This window comes from Cajanus cajan, chromosome 2, assembly GCF_000230855.2.
Source record: "Cajanus cajan strain Asha chromosome 2, NIPB_CcT2T_4, whole genome shotgun sequence".
Lineage (NCBI taxonomy): Eukaryota > Viridiplantae > Streptophyta > Magnoliopsida > Fabales > Fabaceae > Cajanus > Cajanus cajan.
Window position 1 is genome coordinate 78,334,744 of NC_138518.1, and position 17,232 is coordinate 78,351,975.

Sequence of the window (17,232 nt, forward strand, 5' to 3'; positions counted from 1 at the left end):
AATATTTTTAATCAAATTTAAAAACTTCAAACTAATAAATCTATACTAATATATAAAGGAAATTTTATTGTCAATAATTATTTTTTGTTTTCATTTTTATATGGATCATTTTTTCCTTTATTTATTTTTTAATAATTATCTTTTTATGAGTAATTTTTCATTTTTTTCATTTTTTTATTTTTTATTTTAATATAATGCAGGAAGGTAGTGCCTTTTTCCTACTAGATAAATAATATAATTGTATAAATAATTTTACAAGAAAACATATCTAATAGAAAAGAATGGAGGAACAAATATGCACGAACAATTTTTGTTCCTTTCGATTCGTATAAACATATCTCCTTTGCATGAATTATCCAATACGAAGTGTCTCGGCCCCACTAGATAAATAATACAATCGTATAAATAATTTTACATTATTTATTACTATTATACCTTGAATGTAAAAAAAAATCTTATATTTTCTAAAATTTCTAATATTTGTCTATGTATAATTATTAGAAGCACGAAGTGCCTCGACCCCTCTAGTAAATAAAGGGGATATCATTATCAATAACTATTTTTTGGTTTTCATTTTTATATGGACCATTTTATCTGTTGTTTATTTTTTAATAACTATCTTTTTATGAGTAACTTTTTATTTTTTTTCTTTTTTATTTATTTTTTTCTTTTATCTATACTAATATATAAAGGGATACCCTTTTCGGTAACTACCTTGGTCTCTACTTTTTTTGACCATTATACCCTTTTATTTTAAAAAATTAGAAAAAAATATTTTTAATCAAATTTAAAAACTTCAAACTAATAAATCTATACTAATATATAAAGGGAATATCATTGTCAATAACTATTTTTTGTTTTCATTTGTATATGGACCATTTTATCCTTTGTTTATTTTTTAATAATTATCTTTTTATGAGTAACTTTTCATTTTTTTATTTTTTCTTTTAATACAATGAAGGCACGTAGTGCCTTTTTCCTACTAGATAAATAATACAATCGTATAAATAATTTTACAAGAAAACATATATGATAGAAAAGAATGGAGGAACAAATATGCACGAACTATTTTTGTTCCTTTCAATTCGTATAAACATATCCCCTTTAAATGAATTATCCAATACGAAGTGTCTCGGCCCCCATTAGATAAATAATACAATCGTATAAAAATTTTACATTACTTATTACTATTATACCTTGAATGTAAAAAAAAAAAAATCTTATATCTTCTAAAATCTCTAATATTTGTCTATACATGTATAATTATTAGAAACACGAAAATGCCTCGACCTCTCTAGTTATAAATAAATGGGAATAACACACACATTTTAACAAATAAATAAATATTCTTCACATATCTTTACTAGAAATTATAAATTTTGATTGCACCCTGCCATCATTTTCTCAATTTATCAAATTTCGTCGTGTTATTTAGTAGTGTTTATGATTAATTTTAATGGAATCTAAAGTGATTTTTGATGAGTTCAAATTTAATTATTTAGACTTGATGTATTATAAAAATGAATTGGAGTTATCTTTCAAATCATCTTAACATAATATAATGTAATGTGTTTAATAATTGTTTAAAAAATATTTATGTATTAATAATGTATCTTATTGATTTAATAAATAAAGGTTTGTTTAGTGTAATATTACATTTATGATGATATTATTTATCTTAAAATATATGTTGTAAAATATACTTTAAATATAATTATAATTTTTATAACTTAATTAAATATAATATGAAAATAATATATTATATTAACAAATCAAGTTGAGTCAATTTCGAATCCATTTAATTTCACAAAATTAGTCTAAAAACTTTCTAAGTCAAATAGAAAAGCAAGTAAACTTATTTTATGGACATTCTTAATATTATCATAAGATTGGAGTAGGTTTTTTTTTTTTTTTTTTTTTTTTTTTTTTTTTTTGTCTTCCCATGGCTATCTCACAAGTCATCAGGGTAGCTCGTAATGTAATTAGAGTGAGAATCAATTTTTTTGGTCTTCATATTTATTTTAAAGAGACAAACAATTAAAAATAAATTAGAACCTATAAGCTAACAATTTTTCTAAGAAAATGGGAGTGAATACATTTCACACTTTTAATAAGCATCCATCAAAAGAACATGCAACTTTATTTTTTACATAACTTTTAATTAATTTACAACTAATATATATTTATTGTGAAAAAACTAATATACATTTATTATGAAGTAAAAATGAAAAAATAGAAAATAGAAAAGTTCAAAATTATTTTATGAAAAATAGGAAAAAAAATTTGTTGCATTTCTTGATTTTTAAAGAGAAGGATTCATTTAATTTAATTTTTAAAATATGCTTACATTAAGCTTGTTTTTCTTAATTGTTTTTAGTTTTTTAATCACGTTTTTTTTTTTTTAATTTTAACACATTTTTTTTAAAAACGAGATTGAATCTAATGTTACTTGAATCACTTAAGATATGTTTATTTTGTGGCCATAAAGGTTGAATAAAATCTATTTAATATTCATATTCTTGTCAAAAGAAACACGCTATTATTTATTGGTTAGATAAAATCTATTTAATATTAATGAAGAGAGATAATGTATACATACAAAATTCAAGTCATGGATATGGAAATACGTGCTGAACTCTTACTTTGGAATCCATTTCAACAGTAAACATCATACTTTAATAGCTTGTTTTAGGTCTTAGGAGAATGTTTGAAATAATCCTCTGCACCACATTCCTCTTCATCCTTTCTATTTATTTATTTCTACCTCTATCATTAACCTTCTTTTCTCTCTCTCTCCTTTCTAATTTGCATACAAGAAGTTGAATCTTCTACAACACATCCCTCTCCGACTCCTATATTTCTCTAATTCTTTTTTCTCTTTTCACCATTTATCTATAAAAAAAAATATATCTTTTATGCTCTTGTCTCTTGTGTTAAAAATCCTATATTTCTCTAATTCTTTTTTCTCTTTTCACCATTTATCTATAAAAAAAATATCTTTTATGCTCTTGCCTCTTGTGTTAAAAAGGTTGGATTATACGAGTCACTCTAACACAAGAAGATTAAAAAAAAAGTACGAAAAAAATATGATAAAATAAGAAGGAAAAAAATAGCAACCTATATGGAGAAGATGGAGAACAACCGAAAAGGAATGCACTAGAGATAAGCAAAAATATAAAAGTAAATAAATAAATCCTCCTCTATAACACATTCTACTCAAATCTCTCTTCATCTCATTCATCTCTCTAATTCTCTATTCTCTCTCTCTCTTTCGAAGTTCAGCTTTTAACAAACAAGTTTTTGTTTCTTCTTTGTTGTTCATTAATTCAGGGTACAACAACACATGCATCTCTCTATTCACAAAGTTAAAACACATGTGACACAAAACCATTAATTTGTTCGCTTATATGGAGTTTGTAAAATGTTGTCTACAAACTTACGATCGTTTTCGTCCCTTGCAATCGATATTAAATTTACTTGAATGAAGAAATATAACTAAAAGGGATATTAACAGATTATCGTGACAACAAAACCGAAGAAAGGAAACAATCATAAACTTGTGCTAAAAGGGATATCATTGTATCAATTAAAAACTAAATATTTCAAAGAAAGAACTACAAGATCGTTGAATCATCAAATTTTCATTTCTTTGTACAAACCCATGTCAAAACTCTCCCAAAAGCTACAAAAAAGAAAAACAATTTGTATTCTACCATCGAATGTGTATAGGGCATGCATGCATCAAATCCCTCACGTATTCCAACATTGGCTATACATAAATATTCTCATCAGTAGGTGAGGATATTAGAGATTGTTTCAAATCAAATCAAGGATTTGTGACAGATGTACGATTTTTTTTTTTTTTCTATGAATATAGTCTATACAATGCCTCAAAATCGAAAACTAAAGATTAATTGATGTTGATATACGTAATTTCTGTTAGACAAATATAGAATGAAGATGAAGGATGAAAAGGATAAAGGGCATGATAATGTTCATGAGACCGCAGATTTTGACAATGCTATTTCACTCTCGTGTGAAGCAACAGATGATACCCTACGTAAATTGTTATCACCTTTTGCATCAGGTGCAACCTCCACATCTGAATTTGCAGCAACCCAATTTCCTCCACTTCCACCTCCGCCAATACTAACTCTACATCCGAAAATCCTTGAGAAGATTCTGTATAAGAAGGTGAGCAACCAAAACATCCATGGCAGGCAAACCAACGAGACCCCAATTTGGGGTATCCAAGATGATGCTGTTTCTGATTCAGGAAGGAGCAAGTAGGCCACAAGGCATGCGCCTCCTGCCACTATAGACATGAACAAAAGACCACTTATGATCCATATGAACGTGCGTCCAGAACTAGGATCAGACACAGGCATTTGTGTGTACAAATGATGATGATCAAATCAAGATTTCGTCTTTATCTTCACCCATTTTAAGCAAAATGAGCTAGGAATGTTGGTTTGGCATGGGGGTGAGAAGCAGGTTGCATTTGGAGGTGCCCAGTTCAAGGGAAGGCTGAAAATGGGATTAATTTCTCAAATGGAAAAGTTTGTTAACCTAAAATGGGGATAATGATAGATATAACAAACACGCCCACAAAGGCAGAAAGGGAGAGGGAAGCGGCTTCCAATTATGGTTATCCAAGTTGAGGTTAGAGATGGTTTGGTTTGGTTTAATACATATGCTACTCATTCACATTGAAAGCCCGTTGTTTATAGAGAACTCATCCTCATAGCATGTAAAATACCCAAAATTTTAGTTATTATAGAGGTTGTTATTATTATTATTATAACAATTATTGTTTATTAATATTATATAAGATCAAAAATATTATTATTATCATAATATAAGATAATAAGATACTATTAAATTTTATGTAAAAAAAATAAACAATTAAATTTGATATATTATAATAATAATATAGTTATGTACTTCTTTTAATTCTAATTATAAAACACTTGTAATAAAATTACACATACTAATATAAATAATTATTTTAGTTAATTTTATAAAATAAAAATTATGTTTACCATTTTTATCCTTCTTAATTATTATTAAATTGTCATGAGAGAAATGATATTATTACATATCAAAATTTATTCACCAATATCAATAAAAATGATAAATCACAATCAAAAAGTTCAAGAATTGAGGGACATAAATTTATTTCTCAATTTTTCATCTCATTAGTTAACATATAAAAAAAATAAAAAAACACATACTCACAATTTTTAATAAGTGTAAAAGATGAAAAATAAATTTAATGTTTTATAAAAATTGTAAAATGTCTTTTAAAAATGACCATCATTTCGTTCTAAATTTTACTTTATAATAATAATTTCATCCAACTTACGTTATAATAATAATTTCATCCAATTTACGTTTTGGTTCTAGTTTGATGTTTTTAAATAAGGCAACACTATTTCACTCGTGCAAACTTTGAACGACCAATATTTGAATAATTGAAAAATAATGAAAAATACTTTAATAAATAATGAGAAAAATTATAACGATCAAAATCTAAATGGATGAAAACATAACGAGATCAATACGTTCAATAATTGAAAAAGGACCAAAATTCAAATCAAGTAGAATTACATAAACAAAGTATATATCTACTATAGCAAAAAATAACATGATATTGATTATATCAACAAATAATTCTATTTAAATCTTATAATTTGCTTACTTTTCTCAGTTGGATAAAATTATCACATGAAGGGGGAAAAGAAACCAGTTTCTGTTCCTTTCCCTCCAATCCTTTCTGCTAATCTATTCATCTATGCCACTGATTTTCTAGCCTTTACACCACATATACATAATGTGGCACACTACATACCAAAATTGATAGAATGGTCAAAGATATAAAAGTAACATGGAAACTTATCCAGAGTTGACTTTTTCAGTCAAAGAAACTTCAGGCACCTCATCTTGGGTAGTTGCTCGAATGGCATTCATTATTTTGTACCTCCTCTGTTCTTGAGCTTTCCTTCGTTTGGCTTCGAGCACAATGAGTAGAGCAGTGATATCAGCGGGGCTCACCCCACCTACTCTGCTTGCCTGACCAATGGTTTGAGGCCTAACCTGAAATTATTCAAACATATTGTTGTCAACTCCAAGGAATTATAGAGCATCTATACATCTATTGCATATAATAAGGGCATACACCTTTTTTGTGTGTGCAGTTTTTTTAACTGTTTTACCCTTATAGCTCTCAAATCACTCACCCTTCAATTACAAACCCACCAACCATTACATGATTTCTATTATCTCTATTTTTTAAAAATAAATATATAGAAATACAAAATGTCTCTCTCCTCCTAGTATTTCATATCACCTATTGCATTATACACGATGAAAAGTATATTTTATATATAAGAAAATCATTTAGTACTTAATTTTTTAAGTATCAAAAGTATTTAATAAAGTGCAATAAATTTTCCTTAACAAAAAAATTGCTCTTGATCCTTAGAGCTCGTGCTAGCAAGAAAGTGTTAGAGTGAGTGTTATCAACATTTTTTTTTCATTTTTAAATTCAATCGGTTTCTCTGCCAATGCCATAGATGCTTTCTCGGGGGAAGAGGGGTCATTTAATGAATTCAATATCAGTAGTGATATTGATTGACTAGTACTTGAAGAGTTTTTTGACAGCAATATTTTATTCTCATGATATCTCATTTTTTGCCGTTGTTACTAAATTTTTACAGTGAACTTGTGGATCCACCGATGAGTTTCGGTTTGTACTAGCCCTACTTGTAATGACCCAAATCTATTTTGATAAACTTTAACTTACAAACCTTGGAAAGTTTTTCGCGAGCTTCAAGGGACAAAGTTGTCATTGCGTAATAATCCAAGTCTTCGGGAAGTAGTCTATGTTGTTGAGTAACCACCTATATGTAAATCCACCGAAGCAATTTAACATTAAATATACAACTGAAATTCTAAAATGTGTAGAAAATGGTTCCGGAGTGATGACAGCAAAAAAAAAGCACCGACTTTTTCTCATTGAAAAGCGTAACAGATACCTGTTGAAGATGGCTTTGCTGACGCAAGATGAAACCTTCGTATTTTATATCAATCTCAACACATTCTTTCTCCATTCTTGACAAGCTTTTGTCACCGAAACCATGCTTGTCAAGAATTTCATATTGAATGTGTGGTTTCTTAAGAAGGCTTTCTAATGTTGAAAAGTCCTTCACTGGCTGATTAGACAGATGAGTGACTTCAGCAGCCAAATCCCCTCCTGACGAGAAAATTAAACAGTAGCAATAATTGATAATAATTCAAATAAATTTTCTATGTAATCTATAGCAGAATATGTATTAGAAGGGAATAGTACAACGTTGGAATAACAGTATAATAACGTACTCCTACAGTCCTACTATATACATATATATAAAAAAAAACACATTTTTGCCAAGAGAATAATCACAAATAATTTAGACTTTCATTTAATACTAGCGTGGATTATCTGAGACTATATTAAACATAGTTTACATTGTAATCCATATGTATCGTGTTTTGTGACCGTGTAAGGTGTAATGCGCAGAAGACTGAAAATTTATAGGGTTCCAATTTTACGACACCCACTATCTGCTATTAATACAACATTATTCTATCATGGGTATTACTTTTTGTTAGCTATAGATTATAGGGAAAATGAAGTGGGTGGAGGTGAGGGAGGATAAGTTTAAATTACAGGCAATCATCCTCTTGTGTCAGTTGTTTAAAAATATTTTTTAAAACAAATGAATTTAACAACAAAAGCAAGGCCAACAATTTATTTGACTTGAGAAGCATCAGCATTTAAATGACTTTGTTACTACGTGCAGATATTGCCATCTTGTCTTCCCCCCAAAAAAATAAACTTTCTTTCAGTCCTTAAGAAACAGCTCCCAAGAATGAGTTGCCACACGAGCATATAGACAAACAAACCTGAAATCCTGACACTTTTCAATCGCTTCTTTTCTTCAGAAATTCGAGCCTGCTTATCCTGGTACAGTTTCCAACGTCTATCATCTATCAACCCAATTTCACGACCCAAAGGGGTGAGACGACTGTCAGCATTGTCGGATCTCAAGAGTAACCGATGCTCCGAGCGGCTAACATGAGGAAGACAAATTTCAAGGCAGAATGAAGCAGCATATGTACATCTATGAGCAGAAATATTGTTAGTTTGGTCAGCTTACCTGGTTAACATGCGGTAAGGCTCTCGCAGGTCCTTGGTAACTAGATCATCAATTAATGTTCCCATATAACTGCTCTCCCTCTCAAGAACAATGAGTGGCTTACTGTCTGCATGTCTAGCAGCATTGATACCAGATATCATGCCCTAAAGGAATAGTAACGAGGAAGAAGACGAAGAAGAAGAAAGCTTGCTAGATTAGCAGGATGTCCAAATAGCGAACAGTCAACTCCACATGATACCGTCGCAACACCAGAAAAACAGCATTAGATTCAGAAGTACAAATGAACTTTAAAATAATACCTGTGCCGCAGCTTCTTCATAGCCTGTAGTTCCATTTATCTGACCAGAGAAGAACAATCCTTGTATTTTCTTCGTCATAAGAGACCTGGCGCATTGATGAGCAGGTAAATAATCATATTCCACAGCATATGCCGGCCTCAACATTGAACAGTTCTCAAGTCCAGGCAAAGTTCTCAGCAGAGGTAACTGTAGTCTCTCTGGCAAACCTGTCGAGAACCCCTACAAGATAGAAAGTGTTGACCATAGGCATTTCAATCTTTTTTAAACTGAATTATATGGTTCAGCTCACTACTAATTTCATAAAGAACAAAAAAAGAGTACAAAGCTAGAGGGTAAGACATTCTCTCAAGATAAAAAGGAGGTGAGACAACACATTTAGCACCAGCCCCCACTCCCCACACAAAAAAAATCTTTTTTTCCTGGCTGGAAAATAGCAATAAAAGAGATAGAGGATTCTTTATTTTTTTTTTATAAATCCTGTGACCCTAAATTCACCAATCATTGAGCTTCAGATATATATACACACACACACATATTGGCTTTTTCAATGCTATATCTTTCAACCTGCCTCAACTCAACTCATTAATTTTTTGGTTTTAATTTATTTAGCTTGGGAGTATTTCTTATCCTCTTGCATTTGTACCTTTCTCTCCTATCTTAATGAATCCTCTGTTTACCAAAAATGAAAGGACATGACAAAAATTTGGATCTTGCTCATACTTCAGGTGCAGGTATTCTTCTACAGTTCTAAACTCCATGCATCACTCTCTTTTAATAGGTACATATATTTATTATGACAACTTTCGTGACTGGTTATTATATTTTCCAAAACTGTATCAGTTTGTTAATTTATTTTACGAACTTTCATCATATGGTTGTATTCAAAAACCGATGCACTACCCCCCGCAAAAGAAATACCAAGTTTCATTTAGATTACAGACAAAGGGAAAAATAATATTCAAGTATATAACTTACCTGTACATAGAGCTCAGGCACATTTCGACCCTCAGGTTCAAGAAATATTTGATGAGACTCTTTATCTTGGAATCTTACAATCTAAAAGTGAACAATATATATGACATCAGAAAATAATACAAATGATTCCAATACAGTTGATCTGATGCTTCAGACCCCTTTTTCTAAAAGGTTCAGGTTTGATCTGAGTATGGAATGAATTGGTAACTATAATTAATTCTGTACATATTAAACTGGTATGAACAAACTCAAGTTAACCTTTTTTCTTTCAAACACACCTTATCTTCTATTGAAGGACAGTATCTAGGTCCTTTGGCTTCAACCCATCCTCCATAAGTGGGAGTCTCGTGTAAGTTCTCTCGTATTATCTGATGAGTTGTACTTGTAGTCCGAGTTAGGTAGCAACACATTTGTTCTCTTTCAATATGGACCTCAGGATCAAAACTAAACCAGCCAACCTGCCAATTATGAAGGTACACTGGGGAAACACTATCTTTTTGTTAGAGTAAATGCTTTTAATTACAGATTACAAGTAGTTAGCAACTCAGCATTATCAATAATTCAGCACTGGAGGAAAAGTAAAATTCTATTTTTATTTTTCATGTCACAATTTGTTTGAATTAACAGTACTAAAATTATTACATGACTATCTATGCTAAATAATATTATTAACCAAGGGAATTGGAGAATTAACTTAAGAAACATCTTGGATCTTGCCTAACTGATGGCTGGTAGACATAATTCTCCAAGTAGCAAACTACCAGGGCCTTTAAGGCACCCTTTGAAAGAATTTACGTACAACTTACTTAAACTTATAACATAAATACTTGTGTACATTTTGAGAGAGCTAATGAAAATAGATTATGATATGTTCATTGGCTGTTTTCAGCTTATTTCAGTAAGCTCTCTAGGATAGCTTATGAAAACAACTTATAGCTTACATGAAAACAGTTTAACCCTGTTTCCTTTTTGTTTGTAAAAAAAAAACATTATATATAAGTACTTATTCAATAAGAACTTTAAGTTATTTATCCGAAGGGGCCAAAGTTGTATCAAGATTACTAATAGACTAACATAAACAGAAGTGACAATTGGAACAAGTCCAGACAAAACCATTTGCAAACTACAAACCGTAAGCCTGATTTGAACCAAAATTGAATCTAATGAACCTACTTATAGGTTTAAATGGACAAACCTCTTCATCTCCGTGCTGTGGTTCTAATCCTGAGAAATTTACAGTGCGAATGTCCACTCGGGCAGGGGTTCCAGTTTTCAATCGATCAGTTTCAAAACCAAGACGTTGCAAGTTTTCTGTTAGTCCATGTGAAGCAGACTCGCCAGCTCTTCCAGCAGGCATAGAAGTTCTACCAACCCAAATTTTGCCACTCATAAAAGTTCCCGTTGTGAGAATAACAGATGGAGCATAGAAATTCATTCCAAAATATGTACAAACACCTTCCACATTATCATTCTTCCCTAGTAAAATATCTGTGACCATAGCCTCTCGAATAGAAAGGTTTGGAGTGCTGCAAAAAATAAGGTCAAAACAAAACATGATGGGAAGTAACAAACAAGACAAATGCATATAACATGTGAAAAATATCATATTGAACCAAAATAAATTTGGAAATATCAGGGACCCAGAGTTCAAATCGCTATCCTCCCCCACCAGCCTTGTTACTTGTTAGAAACTTCTAACATAGAAGGTGATGTCTCTTACATGTTAAGGTATTAGGATTTAGGACTGTTAGTTATTAGTCCTTTTGTTAGGGGCTTGGGCTTGTACCAGTAGTACTAGACTGGCCATCTATGGGCAAGGAAAATATCATATAAGGAAATATGACTCCATTGGCAGAACTTTTCAAGGGTTGAGGGAACCCCGCCTGGCCTTTTTTGGAATAATATTATTACAAAAGAAAAGGAATAATATTATGGATATGAACTTGCCTTTCTACAACATTTTTCATTCGCAAGGCATACTCCCTTTTATCAGTCTGAGCACGTAATGCACGAACTGCAGGACCTCTTGAGACATTGAGTACACGCTTTTGTAAGTAACACCTGAACACAAATATAAATATGTATCTGAGACACAAGAAACCCAAAAAAATTGCTCTTCATACTAGATTATTTTCCAAGAGTAGCTCACAACAAACACATCAATCAAGAATCTCAAGATGATAGCATACAGCAAAAGCAAAAGTAAATATCTAATACGATGATATTTTAAAGGTGATTTATTTGGCGATGGAAAATATTAAAAAAGAATGACAATTACTAAATTTTATATAGTGAACACTGAGACAATTTTGTGAGTTGTGAAGCATCAACTAGTAAATCTTAACGAGTTCTCTGGTTTTAGTTGGAAGTAAACCTTAGTTAAATCAAACTTAATTTGACTGGTTTGGGCAGGAGGATAACTGTCTGCCAACTTATCCCCTATTCTCCATCTTTGTTTTGCTATCCTTGAAATAGTGACCAGTGCCACAATAGAAGATAATATCAAATTCAAAGTCAGTAACTCACTTCTCTCTTTATGGACCCACATTATCTCTTTCCAATAAAACAATTAAGACTCAAGACTCTTAATTCACCCTCATATTTGAATCCATAAATGTAACAACATTTTGCAACTGTCCAGAAGACTCATTATTGCCACTTTTCCCTTAGCTTTAAGTCTTCCTATCAACTTTATAATAGCCTACAATGGAAAAAAGAAATATCTTTAACAATCTTGAAAGAAATTTTTTGAATTTTCACTTGCAATTTAATGATTATACAAAACTGAATCCACAAAATCTAGGGGAATCAAGTTGCAAAAAAACTATAAGTGAAGACATTTTTTTATTGGTTACAGTGAAAACATATGATTCCTTCAAATTACCTATCAGCAATCTTTCCTATTTCACCACCTAGTGCATCCACTTCATGAACAAGTTGGGACTTTGCAGGCCCACCAACAGCTGGATTGCAAGGCTGCACCAAAGTCCAAACCCATTAGAAACTATTGGGATTGAGCCATGCATTAACATCATGTGCTTAACCAAATCAAAGGTAAGGGAGGCCCATATGCACCTCAAAAGCAAAGGCAGGAGAAATTGCAAACACATATAGCTTTCTTTCAAGCACCAAAAATATAAATAAATAAAATAGAAGCTCATTCCTCAGTATTTTTTGTACAAGGACACTGCATTTTCAAACTGCGAAGTTTATGGCATGCAACACAAGACAACATACGCTGCAACATTGCTACAGAGAGCAATATACTAGGAATGTCAATTAAGCTCTAATCCCATGGGACAACCCAGCAAGCACTATATTTTTACCCTAAATTTTATAGCTCACTTATCAGTAAGGGCTTTTAAACCTCAACCCACACAATGCACCTATTAGTGAGGGTAGTACCAGGTAAGCCATCAGGTCAACCCACACATCAAAGTGTTATGATTAAAATACCCATTTGGTCCCCATAGCTTGATAAACTTAATTTTTTAGTCTTTAACTCTTTATTGTTAAAAGCATTCCATTTTAGTATCTATACATACCATATTTATTTCCTTTTAGTCTCTGCCATCTATTTGCTATAGGGACTAAAAGGTATGTTATCAAAGATTTTTCCACATTTTACTACCCACATTATGTGTTGTTTCTTTGAAGACCAAAATGTATTTCTTTAGGCTGTGTAAGGGTTGTTTCTGTATCCTGAAGTCAAATACATGTGCATGACATTCTTTCATTTGATTAGCTATAAAGGCCCTTTTAGCTTGATTGTTAGGGGCCGGTATACACCTAAGCCATTAGATGTTAACAATTAGATCTCTTTTAAAATATGTAAATTTAGACACTGCACCCTTCTTATCAAGAGATTTTAATAAAAGTACTATCAATGCAATGAGAGTACAAAATTGATATGAAGATTGCTGTTCTCTATATAAGACTTGCTTCAGTTGCAAACTTGGTGCTGCGCATGAAAGTTTCAAGTTTCAACCCAACTTCAAATTGGAATTTTAATTATGATTCCAAGTATGAACATGGTTCAAGTCCAATTGGATACATACATGTGCTGCTCCTCTATTCAAAACATTTATCCTTTGTTTTTATGGAACACAACAAATTGCAGATCCTATCTGTTGCTCCATATGAACCCGTCATATACATTCAAACCGGAATAACTAATGTTTAATCAGGGGTCCTAACGTGATGCAAGTTAAGTACACACCATGCAGCATTTACACTTATGCATAAACTTCCTTTCTCTAGTATTTAGTAGGTGACTAAAAGGGAGGTTTACAGGCTGAACACAAGCCGGTGCAATGGTGACTCATTTTATTGGACTTGGATCTTAAACCACTAACCATGGCAAGTTGGAAACTGAATTTCCTATGCCATAACTATCCAATGGTATGACAGTTTAGTCTGAATCTACTAGTCCCGTTCACTTTGGTCCAGGCAAAGCATGACCATGTCTGGTCTGAGTTCATAAAATTTGACCGACCTCATATATATTGGCTTTTAGAATAAACTAGAAAGCAAGACAAATACATTGTTTCTAGTTGTCACTTGTCAGCTTGGAGACACTACGTGAACCATATTCAAGGATAAAAAAGAACACATTGTCCCTGTTTTTACCCTCTCATGATCTCATCCAATCACCAACTTCATGTAATTGAAAATTATTGACTCTTGTAACAATTACTTAGAAAAATCACGTCTAGAATAATTCCCCAATAGTTAAGAGAGTAAAAACCTTTAGGCCGACTCTCTAAACAATATAGACGGATTCGCTAACATTAACATTGATTGATGATTCTGGCAACGGACAAAAGTAACCATGCAATAAGCGTAGAATGGTAACGAACCTGCCACGCAATTCGGTCAATGTTCAGAGTAAGCAGAAGAGTTCTTGCCCCCAAACGCGCAGAGGCGAGAGCGGCTTCGCACCCTGCGTGGCCTCCTCCAACTACAATCACGTCATACTTCTCATCCACTTCTCCCAATTCACAATTCAATTCTGCAAAACCCAAACAAGCAAACAACAACTTCAGTTTCCAACATACTCCGACGCCAAACAAGCGTGAGCCGAAATTCGCGTACCTCGGGAGGCGGAGAAGCGCCGTGAGAAGGAGGAGGAGGAGGAGAAGCAGATTCGGCGGCGGAACCTGCGGCGGAAAGAGACGCCACAAGGGTTTCGAGGAACGGGGGAGGAAGTAAGAAATAGCGTTTTGCATAAGTTTCGGCCAAGGCGACAGAGATGGAGAGTTAACGGCGCCGTTGCCATTGTGGCATTTGATTCTGGAGAAACGGAAACGGGAATTTATGATAAACGGTTCTCAGTCGTTGGTGGAAGTGAAGGGTTTGTTTCAGTGGCGTTTCTTTGTCATCCACACCCGCTGCTATTGCTGCCTCATCCGCAGTGTTTGCACTTTGCACCTTCTTTCTTCTCTCTCCCATTCTAGTACTTAACCAACAAAAAATTAAAACACTCCAATATTATTTTGGGCCAAGTGAGCTGGCCCAATAAACTGAACCTAGGTCTTAGGTAGCTTTACCACTTACATAGGAATGCTTGAGAAACTCTAATAAGTAATAACTTCTTATATATTGATTATGTAAATTTATTACAAATCATATACTTTTTAAAGTCTTGTGTCACACTTACCGAATCTATCTCTTCATTTAGTGTTGGGACTCATTAAAAAATTTTAATTTTCAATATTTTTTAGTTAATAAATAATAACTAATACTATAAAGTGTTAATAAGAATGAACAAATCAAGTTATAAGTCCAAGTAGAACTAGATTTGATCTCTTTTAGTAGAAAAATATATATATTTATGAGAAGAGTTTCATTACTTAGAATTCGTAATAAATATAGTTGACTTGTACAATATTAGATTCTTTGAAAGAAATTTGTTGGAAAATTTTGTTTTTTTTTTTCTTTTAGAAATATGTTAAGCATGAAATTTAAAATCTTGCCGGTGCATTTGTAGGTATTGAGGTTGATATCAATTTTAATCTAAATTTTACATCTCAAACTTTTTGTGTTCTCCATCATTAATCATTATTTTTTTTTGACAATTTTTCTCTAACCTATTGTAGAACATTGAAAATAAAGGACTAAAATAAATTATCAACTTTAATTTGTTTGTACTAATTATCTTTATCACATAAATCAATATTGTTAATTTACTCCTAAATCTCCCTATTTTGAGATTATTTGTGTGGATGTATTAAATAATATGTTTTATTATTACTAAAATTGTTAATATGTTTAACTTAAATAAGTAAAAATCTATATAATTATGATATTTTTTAGACAAAAATTATATAATTATAACTAGACTTGTGTCCGTGCGTTGCACGGAAAATAAATTATTATAATTAATAATTTTTATTTTAATAATAATATATAAAATTGTGAAAATTAATTGAACTTAATGTAACATAAAAAAAATATTTTAATATACAAATAAAATGATAATGATAAACGATTCGTTTAATGAAATGTCATCACTGTATCCATCCTCTTCATGTGGGAACAAAAGTAGATAGTGTAGTGGTAAATAAGCAAAACTCACTACGGAAATTCATTGCAGGCATCCTTGTTGAGTCTCTAAAATGATGTCTCTCTCACCATTACCTGCATCAAAATCACCCACAACTAAAGCCGCAACCTCAAACACAGTTGGAAGATTATACCTCCTACCATCTTTTTCTCTTTTTCCCTATTATTCTGAATTTCAGGCTGCATTGCATTACTTTTAGGGGTGGGTATATGGACTTGAGTCCGCAGACCGGTTCATAAGTCCGCGGACTTCACGGATAACGGACCTATTTTTTTAATCCGTATAATCATACAGACTTTTTAGGCCCGCCCTGTTTAGTCTGCGGATTTTGCGGATTTAATCCGCGAGCCCGCGGATTACCCGTTTAAATGTGGACTCAAATTTTACTATTGAAGATGCTTGATTATATTTGATAGATGTAATTGGACTTACAAATATTTTATGTTTGTTTTTAAGATATTAATTAAGACTTTGATGTTTTAAGGTATTTCGACTTTGATGTACTTGGACTTACAAATGTTTTATATTTGTTTGGTTGTGTATTAAGAATTTTAAAGTTTTAAGGTAGTAAGGCTTTAATATTTGGTTAATAGTTGGTATGCTTGGACTTTAAATTTTAAAGGCATTGAGACTTAAATATTTCTATTAGAAATTTAGAATGTGTAAACTTTGTTATTTAAGACTTTGATTTATTATTTACAATGTTTGATGTTATTATTAGAAGTATATTTATATCATTTTATATGTTTTTTTTCCTCATGTTTTCATAGGTTAAATAAAGGAAAAGAAATTCAAAATCTGAGTCAATATTCATTTAACAATTTAGATTTAATTGGGTCCGCGGACTTATCCGTTTATCTGCGAGCTTCACGGGCCGGATACAGACTTCAAAATTTAAGTCCATTTATTTCGCGGACCGAATTTATCCGGCCCGTTAAAAATGCGAACTTCGCGGACCGGGCCTTAAACGGGCCGGACCGGTCCGCATACCCACCCCTAATTACTTTCCTTTAGACGATCTTGAACCATCCTGTATGTTTGAACATAAGGATTATGAGAGTCAAGCATTTCTTTAATGCCAGACACTATTTCTGTATGTAATGGATTAGAATTTTTATCCATCCTACAATATAATAGAATGAAAAACCATTTAAGATAAGGACTCAACACATAAATTAAGTATGAAAATTTC

The 17,232-nt window shown here is 31.8% G+C and overlaps 1 protein-coding gene across 1 annotated transcript; it reads right to left on the minus strand.

The window, feature by feature from the left end:
• Positions 1-5,628: 5,628 nt before the first annotated feature.
• Positions 5,629-14,920, minus strand: LOC109799465 (glucose-inhibited division family A protein). Its single transcript, XM_020360036.3, has 13 exons — positions 14,570-14,920; positions 14,335-14,486; positions 12,360-12,451; positions 11,423-11,536; positions 10,671-11,001; positions 9,754-9,933; positions 9,476-9,556; positions 8,501-8,719; positions 8,202-8,344; positions 7,948-8,114; positions 7,038-7,255; positions 6,810-6,902; positions 5,629-6,096 (listed from the first exon to the last, which is right to left on the minus strand). The coding sequence occupies exons 1-13, from the start codon at positions 14,751-14,753 to the stop codon at positions 5,896-5,898; spliced, it is 2,175 nt and encodes a 724-aa protein (XP_020215625.1). The 5' UTR covers positions 14,754-14,920; the 3' UTR covers positions 5,629-5,895.
• Between the last annotated feature and the right edge of the window lie 2,312 nt (positions 14,921-17,232).